The sequence below is a fragment of the Nomascus leucogenys genome, chromosome 7b, assembly GCF_006542625.1.
Source record: "Nomascus leucogenys isolate Asia chromosome 7b, Asia_NLE_v1, whole genome shotgun sequence".
Classification (NCBI taxonomy): Eukaryota; Metazoa; Chordata; class Mammalia; order Primates; family Hylobatidae; genus Nomascus; species Nomascus leucogenys.
In genome coordinates this window covers 53,379,204-53,397,011 of record NC_044387.1, presented here as the reverse complement: position 1 = coordinate 53,397,011, position 17,808 = coordinate 53,379,204, and the positions used below count along the sequence as shown (strand labels likewise).

Sequence of the window (17,808 nt, the reverse complement as noted above, 5' to 3'; positions counted from 1 at the left end):
TTGTCCCTGCCCTTAGCGGAGAGGCTAGAAGAGGTGACCCTATCTTAAGCTGGGAGGTGTGGGGTAGAATTAACTCCCTCAAATCCTATCTGCGAGGATCTCCTAAATGATTCCTCTTTTGCCTTTAATGCTAGCATTTTCACTTCATAGACAGCATTATCAAACCCAAAAATCCCCTCCCGTGCTCCTAAGCACAGCTGAGAATAAACTCCCAACACCTCTCAGCAAGTCCTCCCTGCCCTATAGGATCTGGGCCTGGCCACTGACAATGATTCTCTGCTTGATCAAACTTTAATCAGGCTCCTGAACCTTATTCTAGGCCAATTTGTGCACTTCTTTGTGGAATCCAATTTTAGCAAAGAACCCTGCTAAGTCACTTTAGCAAGAACCCTACACTTTGGATATCTGATCACCTTCCATATCTGATCAGGTCCCTCATCCTCCACCATCTCCAGGTGATGTCTGATCATGCTGGTGTGCCTTCAGCAAGAATCCTGTTAGGTGGATTTAGGAGAATCTCCCTTACCCCTAGTGTTTCCTTTCAGTAGTTTTCCATCCACTAATCTCCCCACCCCTACTCTGCACCTTGGCTATAAATTCCAACTTTCCCATTCGTATTTGGAGTTAGCCCAATCTCCCCCACTGCAAAATCCCATTGCAGTTGTCCCCATCAATGTGATGGTCCTGAATAAAGTTTGCCTTATTATGCTTTAACAAGTATAACAACTGAATCATTGTTTTTCTTTAATACTTTCTCTTAACTTCATTTTGCCCACTTCCTTCTCTGTTCAGGATATTCTGGCCACATTGGCTTCTTGTCAGTTCTTCAAATGCCCCAAACTCTAGGGACTTATCTCTGGCCAAGCCCAGAGTTGAATCCTGAGTGTCCACAGTTCCTGGCTCAGCCGCCCCCCTGCAAGTGCAGGAGCGGAAAGGAGGGCTGATGGTAGCAATAATTCATGTCAGGGAGGCTGACCCCAGTGCGCAGCAAACCTGTGCTTGGTTCATGGGCAGCCAGGGTGTAATCGATCACACACTTCACAGGGCACATTTATTTGGCTCATTAAAAGAGTTAACTAGATTTTAAGTGAAGAGAGGAGCCAGGAGAACAGGGCTACCTCTGGGGAGGGAATATGGTGGGCTAAGAGTAGATTCCCACCCCTATTCATACTACAGAGAGGTGGCAAATTCTTTTAAAGTCACATAGACACAGATATGCATGCAGGATCTTACTAGCTGTGTGATCTTGAGAGAACTGCTTAATCTCTCCAAGTCTCAGTGGCTCCTGCTGTAAAATGGAAGTATCAGGCCCCAACCCACTGGTCTCATATGTGGCTTAAATGAGATCACGTGAATAAAGGGTTTAGCATATGCCTCGCATATAAATGGTGGACATAATTATCATGAACAAAAGAATCATAAAAGGTCATGGCTTGGGGGTCAAATCATCCAGGTGAAGTTTACTGATGGCCTCAGAAAAATCCAGAAGGCAGCATGTATAGCTGGGTTTCTGGGTCTTTAAAAGCTCTTCATGTGATTTTAACTCATAGTCCATTTTGGAAACTATGATTCAGCCCAGGCCACTAAATTTAGAGATGGAGAAACTGAAGACCAGAGAGGGACAGAAATGGGCCCAAGGTCACACAGCATATTTTTGGCAACTGTGTCATCTCCAGAACTCAGGTCTCTGACTCTCATTGGGTGGTCTTTCTGGTCATTCATGCTGAGAAATTATATGTCAGATCAAGGTGTCTGGCTGTGGCTGGTGCCCCCAAGGGCAGTGTGACAGAGGGATTCCCATTCTCTTTGAGATTCTAGATGCTCTCAGAATCCCCCAGCTGTCTTTTTAACCCCTTCACATACATAGTGTGCATTAGAATGTCTGAAGTTCATTGGAAGCCTTTTATCTTGTTTACTATGACAGATTTGTTTTGTTTTGTTTGGACAGAGTCTTGCTCTGTTGCTCAGGCTGGAGTGCAGTGGAACAATCTCGGCTCACTGCAGCCTCTGCCACCTGGGTTCAAGCAGTTCTCCTGACTCAGCCTCCCAAGTAGCTGGGACTACAAGCATATGACTCCACGCCTGGCTAATTTTTGTATTTTTAGCAGAGATGAGGTTTCACCAGGCTGTCCAGGCTGGTCTCGAACTCCTGACCTCAGGTGATCCACCTGCCTTCTTGGCCTCCCAAAGTGCTGGGATTACAGGTGTGAGCCACCACAGCTGGCCTCTATCAGAGATTAATAAGCCTAACCTCTTTTTCTTTCATTGTAGGAGTAGGCCATTGTTTCTACCCCATTATACAAACACTGAATGATCTGCATGCTTTGGGGTATGCAGCCCAGCACACAAAATATTACTGAATATTTATTGAATAAATGAATGAATGCTTCGGGCCAGTAAATGAATGAAAGATCACAGGGAGCATACATTTCTTGAGGGCTGGCACTATTAGTTTTTGTTCCAGCACCTACAGCAGAGCCTACAAAGTAGACATTTATTAAATATTTGCTTCTTGGGGTTGAATCAGTGAATCAGATTCTGAATTTCCCATGGCCTAGTGGGAAAGAGAGATGCATAAACAAATACTAAGAATAGAGCAGGCTCGTTACTATAGCAAGGGTGCCAGCCTGGTGCCGTGGAAGCATTGTGGCAGAAGTGGGGTGGAGAGGGAGGCAGGCATCTGGTTAGGGATCCCAGAAGTGGGGTAGGGGGCACCCTTGCTTGGTACTAGACACTGGGGTAGAGGGAACCAGTGAAGACAGCCTGACTTGGGGGAATTCCAGGCCTTGTTTCAATCATGGCAAAAACACCCAAGAAGGAGAAAGGCAAGTGATAGGCCAATATGGGCTGCATGCTGACATTTTGTAAGAATCAAAAGTCTATATCCCCAAATTGAGGGTCATCCTATAAAATAATGGGTCTGTACTCTTACAAAATGTCAATGTCAGGATAAATAAAAACCAAGGCACTGTTCCATGGTGGAGTTTCTCTGACCCTCAGTTTGCTGAAAAACAACTAATATTCCATAGTACTAGGGCTCGGAGTTCTTTTTGACAATCAAATGCAATAATGGATATCCTCTGCCATGGGCTAAGCATAAGAAATGACTATTTATTTTTATTATTACTTAGAATAAAACTACCCCAGGACCCAAAGGAATTAATTTGTTTCTGGCCAAACCTCATTAACTGATTGTCCAAGTTTATGCTTTATGGAGATAGTGTGCATATTATTTATATCTATACACATGCTCAGCTGCATCTATATAATTCTCTGCAGTTCTGCTCAGGGTATAGTTTCCCACATTCACAAAAGAAGGAAATGCCAACATATTGTTGCAATAATTGAAGGCAGTAACGTCACTCTCAGCAGGCCCCGTTGGAGTTCTCCTCTGCCTCTGTGAAGTCTGGGATGGTTATTGGAGCTTCTCTTAAAGTGACACATTTATTTCACCCGTTAAAGGAACATCAACTAGATTTTTTTTTCTTGTTGAAGTTAAGGAAGATCAAACGAGCTTGCTTTCTTTGGATAGCAACTAGGGCTATAGGGAGTAGTCCCAGGAATTCATGGCTGCCAACCCTGGTCCCTTGGAGAAAGTTGCCCCCTGCCCGGAAGTCATCAGGACAACGTAGAAGTGAGGAGAGGACAGAAGAGAAGAACTTGGTCCTACGTGAGTCTGAAGAATGGTTAGATAAGTTCTTGAGGGCAAGGATATGTTTTGTTTCTCTCTGTATCCCTAGTACTTATCAAGTGATTGGTACAGAGTAGAATCTCTGAAATAAAGAGAAAATAGGTCTTGGATGAAAGAATGAATGAGTCATAACACCAGCACTGCTTAGCCATCTGACCTCAGCTTCTTTATGTATAATCAAATGGCTGTAAGGCACCTTTGAAGGTTCTGCTAATAATTAAGCAAGATTCTGTAAATGAAGCTGTGAATAGGGATTCTAGTGCATTATAGGAGTTTGTTTCCTTCTCAGCTTTCCTAGGGGTCTGCTTTCTTTAGAAACAGGGAAGGAGTCTGGTAGAGACACAAGCACTGTTCTCTGGAAGCCCCTTGCTAAGAAGTTGCTCCTGGTGTCACTCATTCACAGACAGAAAGGCTCCCGGCAGACAGGCCAAGCCCACGTAGTGCCTCCTCTAGGGTTTTGTGGCTGATCTGAGATAAACTTTGATTATAAAACAACAGCCAGAGAATGATGGATTTACTCACTTGGACCCCTGCCTTCTGCTTGGAACCTCCATTTTATTAAATGAGATAATAACATACCTTAAATTGGGAAGGTGTGCATAGATGTGGTTGTTGTAAAGTCAATGCTCCTCGTTGAATTCCCACAGAATGTTTTCTCTATGGGGATCATAAAATTGTAAATTCTGTTCTAGCTTCTTATTACACACCAAGGCCCCTTTCCTGTATCAAGACACTTGGGAAGGGCCATGCATTCATTTATTCACAGTAGTATCTATATTGAGTACCTAATTTGTGTGTCAGGGACTGTGCTAAGCTCTTGATCAAAAATTCCTGATTTCTGTCTCACATCAACTCAGTGAAAAAGGTACAGTTGGTTATTTTCCTTGCACATGCTATTTCCATAAAGCACAAATATTTTGCCCAAAGTTACGCAGCCAGTAAATGATAAAGCTGGATGCAGAGTCAGGCCTTGGACCTTAAATTCTGAGGTCTTAGGCACCATCATACACCAAATGAGCACCTGCTGACTACCTGATACGCCAAGCACTGATCCAAATGTTGGTGACCTAGAAGTGAGGAGTTTCTAGTCTGCGAGGAAGACAGCCATTCATTCATATGCATGCTAATAAGAATCATTTCTTGCATACTAATTAAGAACAATAACACTTCAGCATTTATTCATTCAACATGTCTGCACTTATTGAGTTTCTACTATCTGGGAGATGTAGTGTTGAGAGGTGGGGATTGGGAGGGAGATAAAACAGTCCCTACCTTGGAGGGACCTCAGTCTAGAGGGGAGAAGGGCTTTCAAACACATGCACCTATGGGGCAGGGATTAATAATGATAATAACGCATTCATTGTACGGCAGCCATGCATCTCACGACTGAGCTCTTGCTGTGTTCTAGCACAATTCTAGGTCCTGAGCTCAAAATAACTTCATGTGGGTACATAATGATATGCATCTTTTACAATTTCTTGTAATATCAAGTGGACAAGATACATTGCATACTTAATGATAATGATATAATATGTTATTATATATTACATATAGTGTATAATTATTGAACTTCTGCTATGTACCAGCCACTATTCTGCAAGTTTTACAGAGTCAGCTCATAACTCCTCACCACCATCCCAGGATGTAAGTCCATTTATCATTTTCATTTCACAGTTGAGGAAATCGAGGCCTAGAGAGGTTAAGTAATTTACTCAAGCTTACGGTCAGATTAACAAGAGAGGCTTTCTTTAAAAACAACAACTACAAATAGCAACAACAACAAAAACTTTGTTTTTAACCCCAACTGAAGTTAAAGTATGCAAATTAACCTGGCATATCATTTTTTATTTATGCCATAAATTATGCAAATTTCCTTTCCTGAAGCCCTGGAAAACTAGGCTTGATTCCACATATTTTACGTTAATTTCGAAGGTGGTTGGCCCCAAATTAGCTTTCCACTCTGTTAAACCTGCTTTAAAAGGGGGCATAGAAGGTGGAGGCCTGATCAGAAGTCCTTAGGGAATGAAAAGTCTTGGGAGCTCTGTCCTTCTTCCTCTGCAACTTGATTCATAGTTCGGTGGCATACTTCCATATTCAGGGCTACCACATATGGCAGCATAGGCTGTACACTGCTTAATTCCAGGGGGTACCATTCACATACACTGCAGTATAAATAGCTCCCTCTGGAGTTGTGCTGGATAGTAGTCACATGCATTACATTCTCTCTATTCACCCTGCAGACAGAGGCAAGGGAAGAATTCTATTCTCATTTTGCAGATGGAAACTGAGGCTTGAGGAGATTCAGTGACTTGCTCCAGCATGACACAACACAGAATTGGCAGAGTGGGGATCCACAGTCAGTCCTACCTCAGTCCTAATCCTGTACTGAGTCCCCCATTCAGAATGCTCACTCTGAGGACATTGTTCTAAACATCTCCTCTCCCTGTTTCCATAATCTTAAAACTTTGCAGAAAAATGGTTACCAAAACCATGCATGGAGCCACATTCTGTGTTCCTACCAACCTCCCTTATTGCTCTTAAATCCACTGTCATCATTCCAGATGAATCTCTCATGGGAAAAGAGGAGAGCTCCTGGGACCCCACCTTGAGGCTTCTCTTCATTTTCCACTCCAATCTGATTTCAATGCCTGGATCACTTTTAAATGTCTAAATACAGTAGTTTATGAGGCTCCCTCTTTTCTAGCTCTCTATCACCCACAACTCCTACCCTAAATTATTTTTTCCTAAGTCATTTACCCAAATAATGTGAAGACTGCACATTTTTTGCAAAGGCTTTTGTGTTCTATGTCCAAACACTTTGAGTCATAGCTGAAGACTGCATATCATTCATTCATTGACTCATCCATTCACTCATTTATTCAACAGAATAGCTAAGAATAGAAAGATAATAAAAGTCAACTCCTAACCCCGAAAATTTCATTGTACAGCACGGAGGGAGGCAAGTCAACAGATAGTTACAATGATGACAGGATTCTTCCCAGTTTTCTTGGATGTGATTATCAGACAGGCCACATCTTGATGAATATGTGTCTTACTGGCAAAAGGGTTGCAGAGCCACATCCTAAAAATGAGAAGAGTTGAGAAGCCGCTATCAAGGCCAGCAGTGAAAGTGTGTGAGACATCATCAGTGGCGATTGCTGTATCCCAAGGTATGGTTTTGTGTCACATGGCATGCTTCCCATACCAGTCACAGATGACTGGATTAAGTATGAAGAACCAACCTATTGCCCAGTTGCCCAGTGCAAAGGACTGGGCAGAAATCATTTGTGCTCTCTCCATGCTGTCCAATAAGGTGGCCATGAGCCACACATAGCTACTGGGCACTTGAAACGTGGCTAGCAGGACTGAGGAACTCAATTTTTAATTCAATCTGATCTTAATTAATTTAAATTTCAATATCTACATGTGGTTTGTGGCTACCATATTAGACAGTGCACATGTGGTGATTATGCTGGAGAAGCCATAATAGCGAATGGGTAAGTGGAGGTGATGAGAGATCTATGGTGAGTGAGCAGAGGAGTTAGGCAATAGAGAGGAAGCCAGAATGAACAGATGCGTGGGGAGAAGCAGATGCATGCAAGAGAGAAGTGGAGAGAGTCCTGGAATGTTCTTGGCTCAATATTTGCAGTGTCCTTAGAGCAAACCTTCTTATTCTTCAGCTATCCTGAATGAGTCTTTGTTCTAAATGCCTTAGACCCTTTTTGGCTTCTACAACAAAATACCATAAACTGGGTAGCTTATAAGCAACTGGACATTATTCCTCACAGTTCTGGAGACTGGGAAGTCCAAGATCAATGTGCTGGCAGATTCAGGGTCTGGCGATGGCCTGTTTCTTATATATCACAGCTTCTTGCTTCAACATTTCTACCTCTCATGGTGAAAAGGGTAAGATGTGTCTCTCCATTTTTCCTTTTTTAAATACAAGGTCTTGCTCTGTCACTCAGGCTAGAGTGCAGTGGTGCAGTCATAGCTCACTGCAGCCTTGGACTCCTGGGCTGCAGTGGATCCCCCCATCTAAGCCTCCTGAGTAGCTGGGACTACAGGCATATGCCACCACACCTGGCTAATTTTTAGAATTTTTTGTAGAGATGGGGTTTTGCCATGTTGCCCAGGCTGGTCTAGAGCTCCTGGCCCCAAGTGATCCTCCTGCCTCAGCCTCCCAACTGCTGGGATTACAAGCACGAGCCTCCACACCTGACCTCAAGCCTCTTTTTTTAAGAGCACCTATTCCATTCATGGGACTTCTACTTTCATGACCTAATCAATTCCCCAAAACCCCACTGCTAATACCATCAGCAGAGGGGTTGGATTTCAACCTATACATTGGTGTCGGGGGAGGGGACACAAATATTCCAACCATAGCACTATACCACAAAAATCACATTAGAATATACTATTTCCTCTCTTGGAAGCCATCACTGACCTGAGAATCAGCTCGGTCCATCAGTAACAACAGCAACTCATAATTCCCTTCCTCATCCTCATCACTACCACCCACTCCCATCATCTCAGAGTTAAGTGACTTGTTCAAGATCACAGCATTAGGTTTGAACCCATATCTCTTGGACTCCAGGGTCTGTGTTTTTTTTATTATGGTGTACGGCTTTGAAGAGCCCATTCCATTTTGGCAATGTGAACTCACCAATTTATGATTCTAAGCTAAACTGGGAACAGGTGACACCAGACAAGGAAACTGACACCCAGAGGCTTATACCCACTAAGACTTGTCCTGAACTCCAGACCCCAGGTGCTATACTGTATCCACCTACCTTGTTCTAATCTCCAGCCCCAAAACATCCCCAATGTCCACTACTTGCTACATTAGCTATGCCTCACTCAATCCTTCCCTGCTCCCCAAACCCCAGATCCCCAGCGGGTTTCTCAATCAGCCACTATCCATGACCCATGGTGAGAGTAAGGAAGCCTAGGAGGGATACCTGGCCTGGGCCCTGGGTCTCCTTGAGCCTCTTCATTTAACTCTTGCTTGCGTGACTCAAGCCAGATGCTTGGATGGCACCATTCCCAGGTGCAAGCTTATCTGCTGGTGCCTTGAAGATTCAAGTGCCAAGTCAGCAGGGGAGGGAGCTATGGCTTGATTTCCGCTTCTACCAAAGGCTCTTTCATGCAGTCAGTCTTCCATGGCCACATAATGTAAATGTCCCATGTGGGTAATATATGCCAGTGGTTTACTAAAAACAGATACCTTTAAAACTTCCATTGCCACACTCCTTGGGTCTCAGGACATAAACTTGAGAGGGGTAGGGATTCCATTTTTCTTGAAAGTAAGTGGAAGTCACTTTAGCATGGGAGTCAGAAGACATGAGTGAGGGGTTCAAGTCCTGGCTCTGCCACTCACAGTTGGGACTTCGAGTAAGCCCTTTCTTGTCTCTGGGTCTCTTTCCTCAATAAAATGAAAGTATCAGGGAGAGGATTGAGGCAGATAAGAATCCCAAATAACTGCTAGAATCTGATTATATTACAGACACCAAGGAGGCCTACTCTAACTATACAACCTCTCTCCCATATCATATTATCCCTGAGAAGTGGGCAGAGCATAGACCCTCACTCCTATGCAAGGCCTAGTGCCAGCTCAAGGTGACAAAGTGGCTTGACTAAGGATAAACATCTAATAAGAAGCAACAGACTGAAACCCAGGCTGCTCTGACTCTAGAGCCTGGGTTTTTATTCACTTTGCTATACTGTCCCAGTTTTCAGCTGGGCATTTGCTGTTTCTGCAGCTGCCAGAGACCTAAGAGAAGGCAGATTCTGCAATAAGCAGTAGGATGTCCAGAAGGGTTCTGCTTTGAAATGAGCTTAGGCACAGGGCAAATAATTGCATCCAATATTTCCTTTGGAAAGAAAGATGGCTTTAGTGAGGACCCGATGAATGGCCTATCTTGTGGTTTTGTGTTTGCACAAACGTTTTTTCTTTTCTCTTTACAAAGTGTATTTCTCTCCTTCTTCCACCTTTTAATTTTTCTTTCTCTTCCTCCTTTTTTGTAGAGTTACTTAGTGATTTCACATCTATTATCTCATTGGTTTTCCTCTACAGCAATCCTATGAGGTTGGACACTATTATTATTCCCATTTTTCAGATAAAAAAATGAAGGTTTATACAGGCTGCCTAAGACCACACAGGATAGGAGAGTCAGGAATTAAATTCAGATGTCAAGACTCTAACTTCACCTCCCCAAAACTAAGATTAAGAGGAAAAGTAATTTAACATAATGGGTTGAGAATTTATACTGGATTAGATACAGGCTAAGGGGCATATGAATGAGTAAGATTCAGCTGAGATTTTCTAAGAGTTCGTTGTTTAGGGGGAGGGAGTTATGTAAATTGGCAACCCAGGCATTATCAGTGTATGAATTACCCATAGCAGGGGGATAAGATGTGATAAGGGGCCAAGAAGATCATTCATAATTGGCATAGAGAGGAGAGAAGCAAGAGAAGACTTCACAGAAAAGGACAATTAGGACTGGGTTCTGAAGGATGAATAGAAGTTTACCAGGTTAATAGAGCAATAATGGCAAATTTTTATTGAGTGTTTGCAGTGAGCTATGAATATGCACATACATTGATGAGTCTTAACAATCTTGTAATGTAAATCTAATCCTCTCATTTTATATATCAGGCCAAAACAAGCCTAGAGAACTAAAGTAAATAGCTCAAGATCATACTGTTAAAATCAGCCAGTTGGGAATTTGATTTAGTCCCCTCTACACAACCAGCTATGTGCTCCTCTAGGATGACAGTCCAGGCTGCAGGAATAACATGAGTAAGATGAGAATAAGGCTCACGCACAAGCCATCAAAGTAGGTATGAAAGAGGCTGGGATAAACTGTTTTCTGTCTCAGAAAGCTGACTTGGGACAGCTGGCATTTGCCACTGGATGAGGAAGCATCTCCCCTCTTGAAGTCCTGTCAAACCACCTTGATCTTCAGGCTTGCAGCAGCTCTCCATTTCCGTTTTCCTCTGTGCTATGTGATACCCACATCTTCATGCCCCAGTATCTAGAACAAGCGTGGGCTTTGGAATCGAAAAGTTCTGGGGTTGAATCCTGACTCCACCGCTCATTGTCCATGAGACCCTGAGCAAGTGCTTGTACCGTTCTGACTCAGTTGCCTTATCTGTAAAATCTAGTTTATCATACCACCTGATAGGAACACATGAGGATCAAGTACGTGAATACAGGATAAGCACAAAGACAGCCCCCTGGCACAGAGTAGGCCCACAATAAATGGCAAATAGCAGTGTTATATTTGCTATAACGCTGGCTATAACAAGCCCAGGAAGAAGCACATGGGGGTGTTTGAGGTCTTCGACCTTCCATGCCAGCACTTACTTCCTCAAGGATTGATTTCTTGGTATGTGCAAAGCATCTTAACTCTCTTGTCCCAACCCAGCCCTGTGAGGACAGCTTTATGAATGTGGTAGTGATTAGTGTGATCCATTTTACAGAAGGAAAAATTGAGACTCATAGAGAGGAAATGGTTTAGCTTAGGTCCTGAATTTAGGGGCTTACAGAAACCAATTTTATACAATGTGAGTTCTCCATTAATGGTTGGGTGACCTGGAAACTTGAGAAACTGCAAACAGTCACATAATGTTGGTGCCAACCAATGAACCAGCTGGACCGCTCACTCTCTTTTATGAGGTCTTCTCCTTTCCTCAACTGGAAAGAATAATCCCTACGTTCATCTTTTTTGAGAACTACTGAGGGTTGGTTTTGGTCTCTGTCCTGTCAGTCTTTGGAGTTTGGTGCACTTACCCATCCAGACTATCTGCACATTAATGGTGAAACGGTCTTTCTCACACATTTCATTTAGAAATACAGAAGGACCCAGCTTGGAAAGCACCAAGGATTTAAACCTTACCTATGCATAACTCAGCTTCTCTAAGCCTTGGTTTCCTCATCTATAAAATGAAATGATATGGTTAAAATTAATTAAAATAACCAATGTAAGTGCCTGAGATATAGTAAATGCTCACTAACTATAATGATTGTGAATTAATTGCCTATAAATAAAATCGTAACCTGTTTTACCTTATGACTCACTTCAATTTGACCAGCTTTACTTAAACGCTTGCTATGTGTGCCAGGGACTGTGTTAGGCATTGAGTACACATTCCATGCACATCTGGCAAACACACACCATCCCTTCCTATGAACCATCAGAATCTGCACATGGTCTTGGGGAATGCAGGATATAAAAGGTAGTAGTGGGACTTGATGTTATGATTCTGACACCAGCCTGGGTCTGAGGCTGGACTTCAATCCCTTTCTTGGCTTTGTGACGCCAGACACATTGCTTAACCTCTCGGTACCTCAGTTTTCCCAGTCCATACAATGCAGATAACAACTGCACCTCTCTCATGGGCTACTGTGAGAATTCTCTGCACCTATCTGTATAAAGCACTTATTATAAGGCTTGGAACAAAATCAACACTCAATAAATGCTGTTTGCATTGCTTAAACTCAGTCCTTCCCACGATCTAGTAAATTATATCACATGCGTCCACTGACCTCCTCCCAACTCACCAACCTTTTACCCTTTCCTCAAAGCAGTCCTATTCCCTGCCCTGCTCCCTATTGTCACAGCCACCAAAGGGATGCTTCTAAGGAACTACAGTAACCAGAGGATTATGCAAACATGCAAATCCACTAAAGCAGTGTTTACCCAGGGCTGTGTGATGCTGTCTGTGCTCAGCAGCTGGGCCTCGCTCCCTTCTGAGAAGATTCCTTCGGTGTCATCACAACCTCTAGTGGACAATAGCGAACACCGCGGCTCAACGTCCTTTGTTCCAGCGCTCATCTACCCAGCCCGTGAAGTTCAGGGGAGAGCAGGGAGGACAGGCAGGTCCGACAGATTATCTTTTTTTTGAGGGTGAGCATGTGCACCTGCCTACTTTCTCCTCCCACTCTCTCCTCTGTTTCCTCTCTTCAATTCCGCGGGGGTGTGATGTGTGCTGAGAGTGAAGCCTTCAGGATTTTCCCTATCCTACTGTAGAAATTTCTCCTCTGGCTGCTGATACCTGTCATATCCCCTTCAGGGCCAGTTCAAATGCTACCTGTTCCAGGAAGCCTTCACTGGCCACCCCTGTGAGAATTAAACACATCCACATGAGGTCCCATAGATCTCTGATATCCCCCCACCAAAGAACTTACCACATGGCATGGATGGTAGTAGTTTACCTGCAGATGTCTCTTGCTAGGCTGCCATTACTGGGGCAGGAGCCTTATCATATTATAGTACTCCAGCACCCAACACAAGGTCTACCGCATGCATAGTGCTATAGATTGAATGTCTGTGTCCCCCCTAAATCAATATGTTGATGGCCTTATCCCCAATGTAATGGCATTTGGAGGTGGAGCCTTTAGGAATTAATTAGGTTAAAATGAAATCATAAAGATAGGGCCCCCATGATAAGAATTAATTCACTTTTTTATTTTATTATTATTATACTTTATGTTTTAGGGTACATGTGCAAGAATTAATTCACTTCTAAGATGAGGAGACCAGGGCTCTCTGTCCCTCTTGGCCATATGAAAATTCAGCTAGAAAGTGGCCATCTGCAAAGCATAAAGACAGATGACAGACACTCACCAGATACTGAGTCTGCTGGCGCCCTGAGCTTGGACTTCCCAGCCTCCAGAAATGTGAGAAATAAATTTCTGTTGTTTAAGCCACCCTATCTAAGGCATTTTTGTTATAGCAGGTTGAACTAAGACACATAGGAAGTGCTCAGTAAATTCAAATGAATGAGTGAAGAAGCAAATGTCTTTTTCTGGAAGACTTGCTTCTTATGTCTTCTTTCCAACAATTAACCTGCTCTCCTGTATCTGCTCGATCTCCAGTACCATGAACTCTGATTCCTGATGGTAATATTGAGGTTCAAAAAGAAACAGCATGAGAGTTTGGAAGGGAAGGGTGTCTGCACCAGGTAATGTCAAATTCTCATCTGCCCATTGGAGTTACTCACTATGCCCTTCAACCCCTTTCTCCTTTAGGCTGAATTATCCCAATATTTATACCAACACCTGCTTCATGCCAATCGCAGCGATTTGTTTCTTGGTGTCTACTAATAGGAGCAGTTTGCCCTTTGGAAAGCAGGGAAAGAAAGAAATAAACATTACTTGAGCACCTACTCCGTGCCAGCTGCTTTTACATGCATTATGTAATCCCTGCAACCATCCTTCCAGGCTGGTATCATCAGTCCTCCTTCCCCTGCCCCCATTCCTCAGATGGTGAAATGGAAGTTCAGATAAAATAGTTCTGCTGAAGGCCATGCATTAATAAACAATGGAGCTGGCCTCTGGACCCAGGTCACTCTAATTATGGAGCTACACTTCTTTTCCTGGACTTTATAAATCTAATTCCAGTGCCCAGCTCAGTCAAACTCCCCAGAACAGCCTTGCCACAGCCTCTTGGATGTTTTGCAATTTGGCTTCATGAAGGAAACTACAAAAATACAAAAAGGGCAGTTGGATTGACACTTTCCTTGGAGCATTCTCCTGGCTTCTTTTTACCTTTTCGTTCTCTTTTTCACTGCGTGTGTCAACGGTGACCAATAATTTTTCTTTGAGAAACAGTAATAAAATGTAGTAATCAGAAAGAGGGAGGGGAGAGATGATAGCAAGGTCTCCAGGCTGAGAGGAGCTCCATTCTGCTGACCTTTGGTGTTGCACACACCTGGTTGTTCCACGGGTCAGAATTCCCCTCTCTTCTGCCGTTAGTCACCAGCTATATCTTGGAGCGCTCCCAGTGGAGGTCTGCACAGTGGGTATATCGGAGGAATTGTCTCTGGACAGAATGGGAGGGCCAGTAAATCGAGCTCATTTGAACAGCTTGCAGGAATGGACTTGTACGCAAAAATAAGAAAACAAGCCACTCTGATCAGAAAATATCCTTTTGCCTTGGAAGGGGAAGGAAAGGAATGTAACATTATTTTCTTAATACCTAACTGTGCCATATGAACACAAGATGAATCCCTCAAGCTTAGGTATGGTGGCCCCTGGCAGGAACGGGCAAAACTCTATGGAAAATAATGCCAATCCATAATGAAAATAGTCTTTAAGTGAATCTAACCACAACACACGTTAGAGACTGGGGAAGCAGCAAATTTGAGTCTTATTGAGCAATACTGAATTTGCCTTATTAATTCAAGAGAAAAAGAAAAGAAATTATACTTAGGCTTTGCAGTCTTAGCACGTAGTTACAATTATTCCCCATGTGCATATCTTAGACAATAAGGAGCCTCTTCAAAAACAAGTTATACTTTATACTTATTCATGCCTTACGGCGAAATGGCCCAGAGAACCACGTGACCTGCATAAGAATGTAGCAACAGGTCCCTTTTGAGTATTTACAAATCCCCTCACTCCACCGCAAACAGAAGAACTAGTTTGCAACAACGAGTTAGGTGAATGGTTCTCCATCTGACATTAGTGGATGTTGGGCTCTATATTAAAAATACAATTTATTGTGGAAGGTCAATTGTCTCCAAATGCACCACCCGACTTGGCAATGCTTATTGGCCAATCTCACTCCCTCCTTATGACTCAGAGTCAGAACCACACAGTTATTAATGAGCTTTCTGAAGTAGCACATCACTTGACTTTAATTTGGTAGTGACCTGAAGTTAATTTAAAAAATATGCTGGCTAGCCATGGTGCTGAGCAGTTGGAAAAATAGTATGAAACGTCTTAAAAATTAAAACACACACGTCTCCCCCTGCTTTTACAATGTGTTTGAAGCCTGTGAAGGAAACAGAATAGGAAATCCTTGTCGTAGATGACAATTCAATACGTGCCATTAAGACAATTTTTTTTTCCCTGCAAGGTGGTGTATTGGAGAGTGGAGTCCTCAGAGGTAGAACTGCTTTAGAAAATCCAGTAAGCTGCTGGGTAGATTCAGGTTCTTTTTATATGTGTGTTAGTCACAACACAGATTCGAAAGGGGGTGGGGGAGGGAGAGCTGGACTCAGTTCAAGGCCACCAAGCCATTGTTAGAAAGAGACAGCTAATTAAGAAAGGCCATGCTGTGGTGGAAACGATTTGTTTAAACCAAATCTCTTTCCCTATCTTTCCCAGAGAAATTGTCCAGACCTGGTGTAAATTGTGGGCATTATTGCCTCATAAAAAAGGGGTGGGGGTTCTTCAATGATATGCTTTGTTAAACAAAAGGTGATGAACAATTTCCTTTGCTCTGCACTCCGGGCTCTACATTTAAAAAGACGGGGAGATGGGGGATAAAATGCCTGATTTATGCTGAGGGGGGCACTCCAGGCCACCGGGAAGGATTGAAGGGAAAGGGACCCAGAGCCAGGGCCCATGGAGCTGAGAGCTGTCCAGGGCCTTTGGTGCTGAAAGCAGGTGCGCGCGCTGGGGGTCCGGAACTCCGCGAGAAAGAACACCGCTTGTCCCCCAACTCTGAGTCAAGACGGTGCATATGACAGAGGTGGAGCCCCAGATGAGCACAGTGCCTGCTCTCCCTCTGTCTTCAGACCCTGCAGCTGCCTGCTTTTTTACACGTGAGGAGCGCATTTCTGGGACCTTGCAAGAAGGCCGGGTCCGGTGGCCAACTAACGCTCCCATTGATTTTCGGGTCTCCTGGGTGCCTGAGAAAACCCCCGAAGCTCTGAGGGTTAGCTTTGGGTGAGTTAGGCGTTGCACCCCCTCTCTATCTGGCCCTCTCCCCCACCCATAACTTTTCCTGGGGTACCTTATGGGGTGGAGAGAGGGTATGGTTCCAGGTCTGAGAAAGAGGAGCTGTCATTCTCTGCTAAACTTGGGCCCCTCTTCCCATTCAACAAACATGTGGTAGATGAAACTAACACCCCCCACCCCCATTCCTAACAGTGATCAGAGATGCTAGGCAGTCGGGGAGAGAGTAGAGGGGAGTCCGTTCGTTCAGGTTCCCAACTGCTAACTAACATCTCTTCTCCCTCCCTTACCAAGTTCTCAGAGCCCTCAGCCCCCTCCACCGGCCTCTGGCGAAAGCCACACCCAAGTCCGGTATCCTGTCGCTTGGCTGAGATCGATCCAGGGACACAGACCCTCGGGGCAGCCTGAACCAAAGGAGTCAAGGGTTTCTGAGGTGTCGGGGGGGGAGCGGCAAATGCACTGTTTGAGTCTAGTCCTCAGTTGCAGGGTGGGTCAGCTGCTCACCCCCCTTCCTGTCCTCTCCCGGAGAGGAAGAGAATTATCTGGCACCCAGCCCCGGGTGCGGTTGCAGAGAAGCGCCGGGAATTTGGGGTTTGGAGGCGACCCCACTCCAAGGAGATCCTCTTTGGCTGCATAGGAGAATCAGCCCCACAGCCGGGGAAGACCGAAAGGGAGCCCGCAGCCGAAGCAGGGAAGCGCCCGAGTCCTTCAACACATCCCCGCCTCCACACTCCCATCAGCCCGGGCCAAGGGGACGTGCGGTTCCTAGCCCCGATTTTGGGCAGCCACCACCGCTCCCCATCCCGGCGGCTGATATCTGAGTCGCCCTGGTCAGCCCCAACCCCTGGCTGCCCCGCTCTCCCGGCAACTTTGCCCCCTGCCCGCCCCGCCCCTCGGGGCGCTTACCTCGCTCCAGCGCTGCCGCCGGGCTCCCCAGGAGCAGAGCGAGGAACAGCGAGATCCCGCGGAGTCCCGCGGCGGGCGGCCGGGCCGCGGGCATCGTGGCTGCAGGGGGCGCGGAGCCGCGGGCTGAGGGGCGGGCGGACGGCGCGGGAGCTGGGGAAGGAGGGCGGCGGTGAGCGAGAAAGGGGAAGCGGGAGCGAGGGAGGGGGCCGCGGGCCGGGGCTGCTTCCGGAGCCCCCGGGCGGACGCGCGCTCAGCCCCGCGGTCGCTCTGGCCGAGCTGCGCCGGGCGCGGGCGGGCGAGTGAGGAGGAGCCGGCGAGCGAGCGAACGAGCGTGGAGCGAGCGGGAGGAGGGAGGGGGCTGGGGCCGAGTCTGTGCCGAGCCAGTGCAGGGAGGGAGGGGGCGGGCGAGCGGGCAGTGAGCTGGAGGGGCCGCGGCGGCGCCGGGGGTGCCAGCCGCCTCCTCTGGCCGCCGGCCGGTCGGCCCTGCAAAGTTTAACGCCAATTCCCCTTGTGTCCTGGGAGC

General features: G+C 45.4%; 1 protein-coding gene across 8 annotated transcripts in view; it reads right to left on the bottom strand.

Moving 5' to 3' along the window:
* SEZ6L (seizure related 6 homolog like) overlaps positions 1 to 17,584 on the bottom strand; it is a 213,887-nt gene extending 196,303 nt beyond the window's left edge. For 7 of the 8 annotated variants that reach the window (XM_030816001.1, XM_030816002.1, XM_030816003.1 and 4 more), the window contains exon 1: positions 17,286 to 17,584. In XM_030816001.1, the coding sequence (XP_030671861.1) occupies positions 17,286 to 17,379 (94 nt within the window). In that variant the 5' untranslated portion in view covers positions 17,380 to 17,584. Of the gene's footprint in view, positions 1 to 6,670; positions 6,692 to 17,285 lie in introns of those variants that run through there. The other variant, XM_030816008.1, reaches the window with a different exon arrangement.
* Between the last annotated feature and the right edge of the window lie 224 nt (positions 17,585 to 17,808).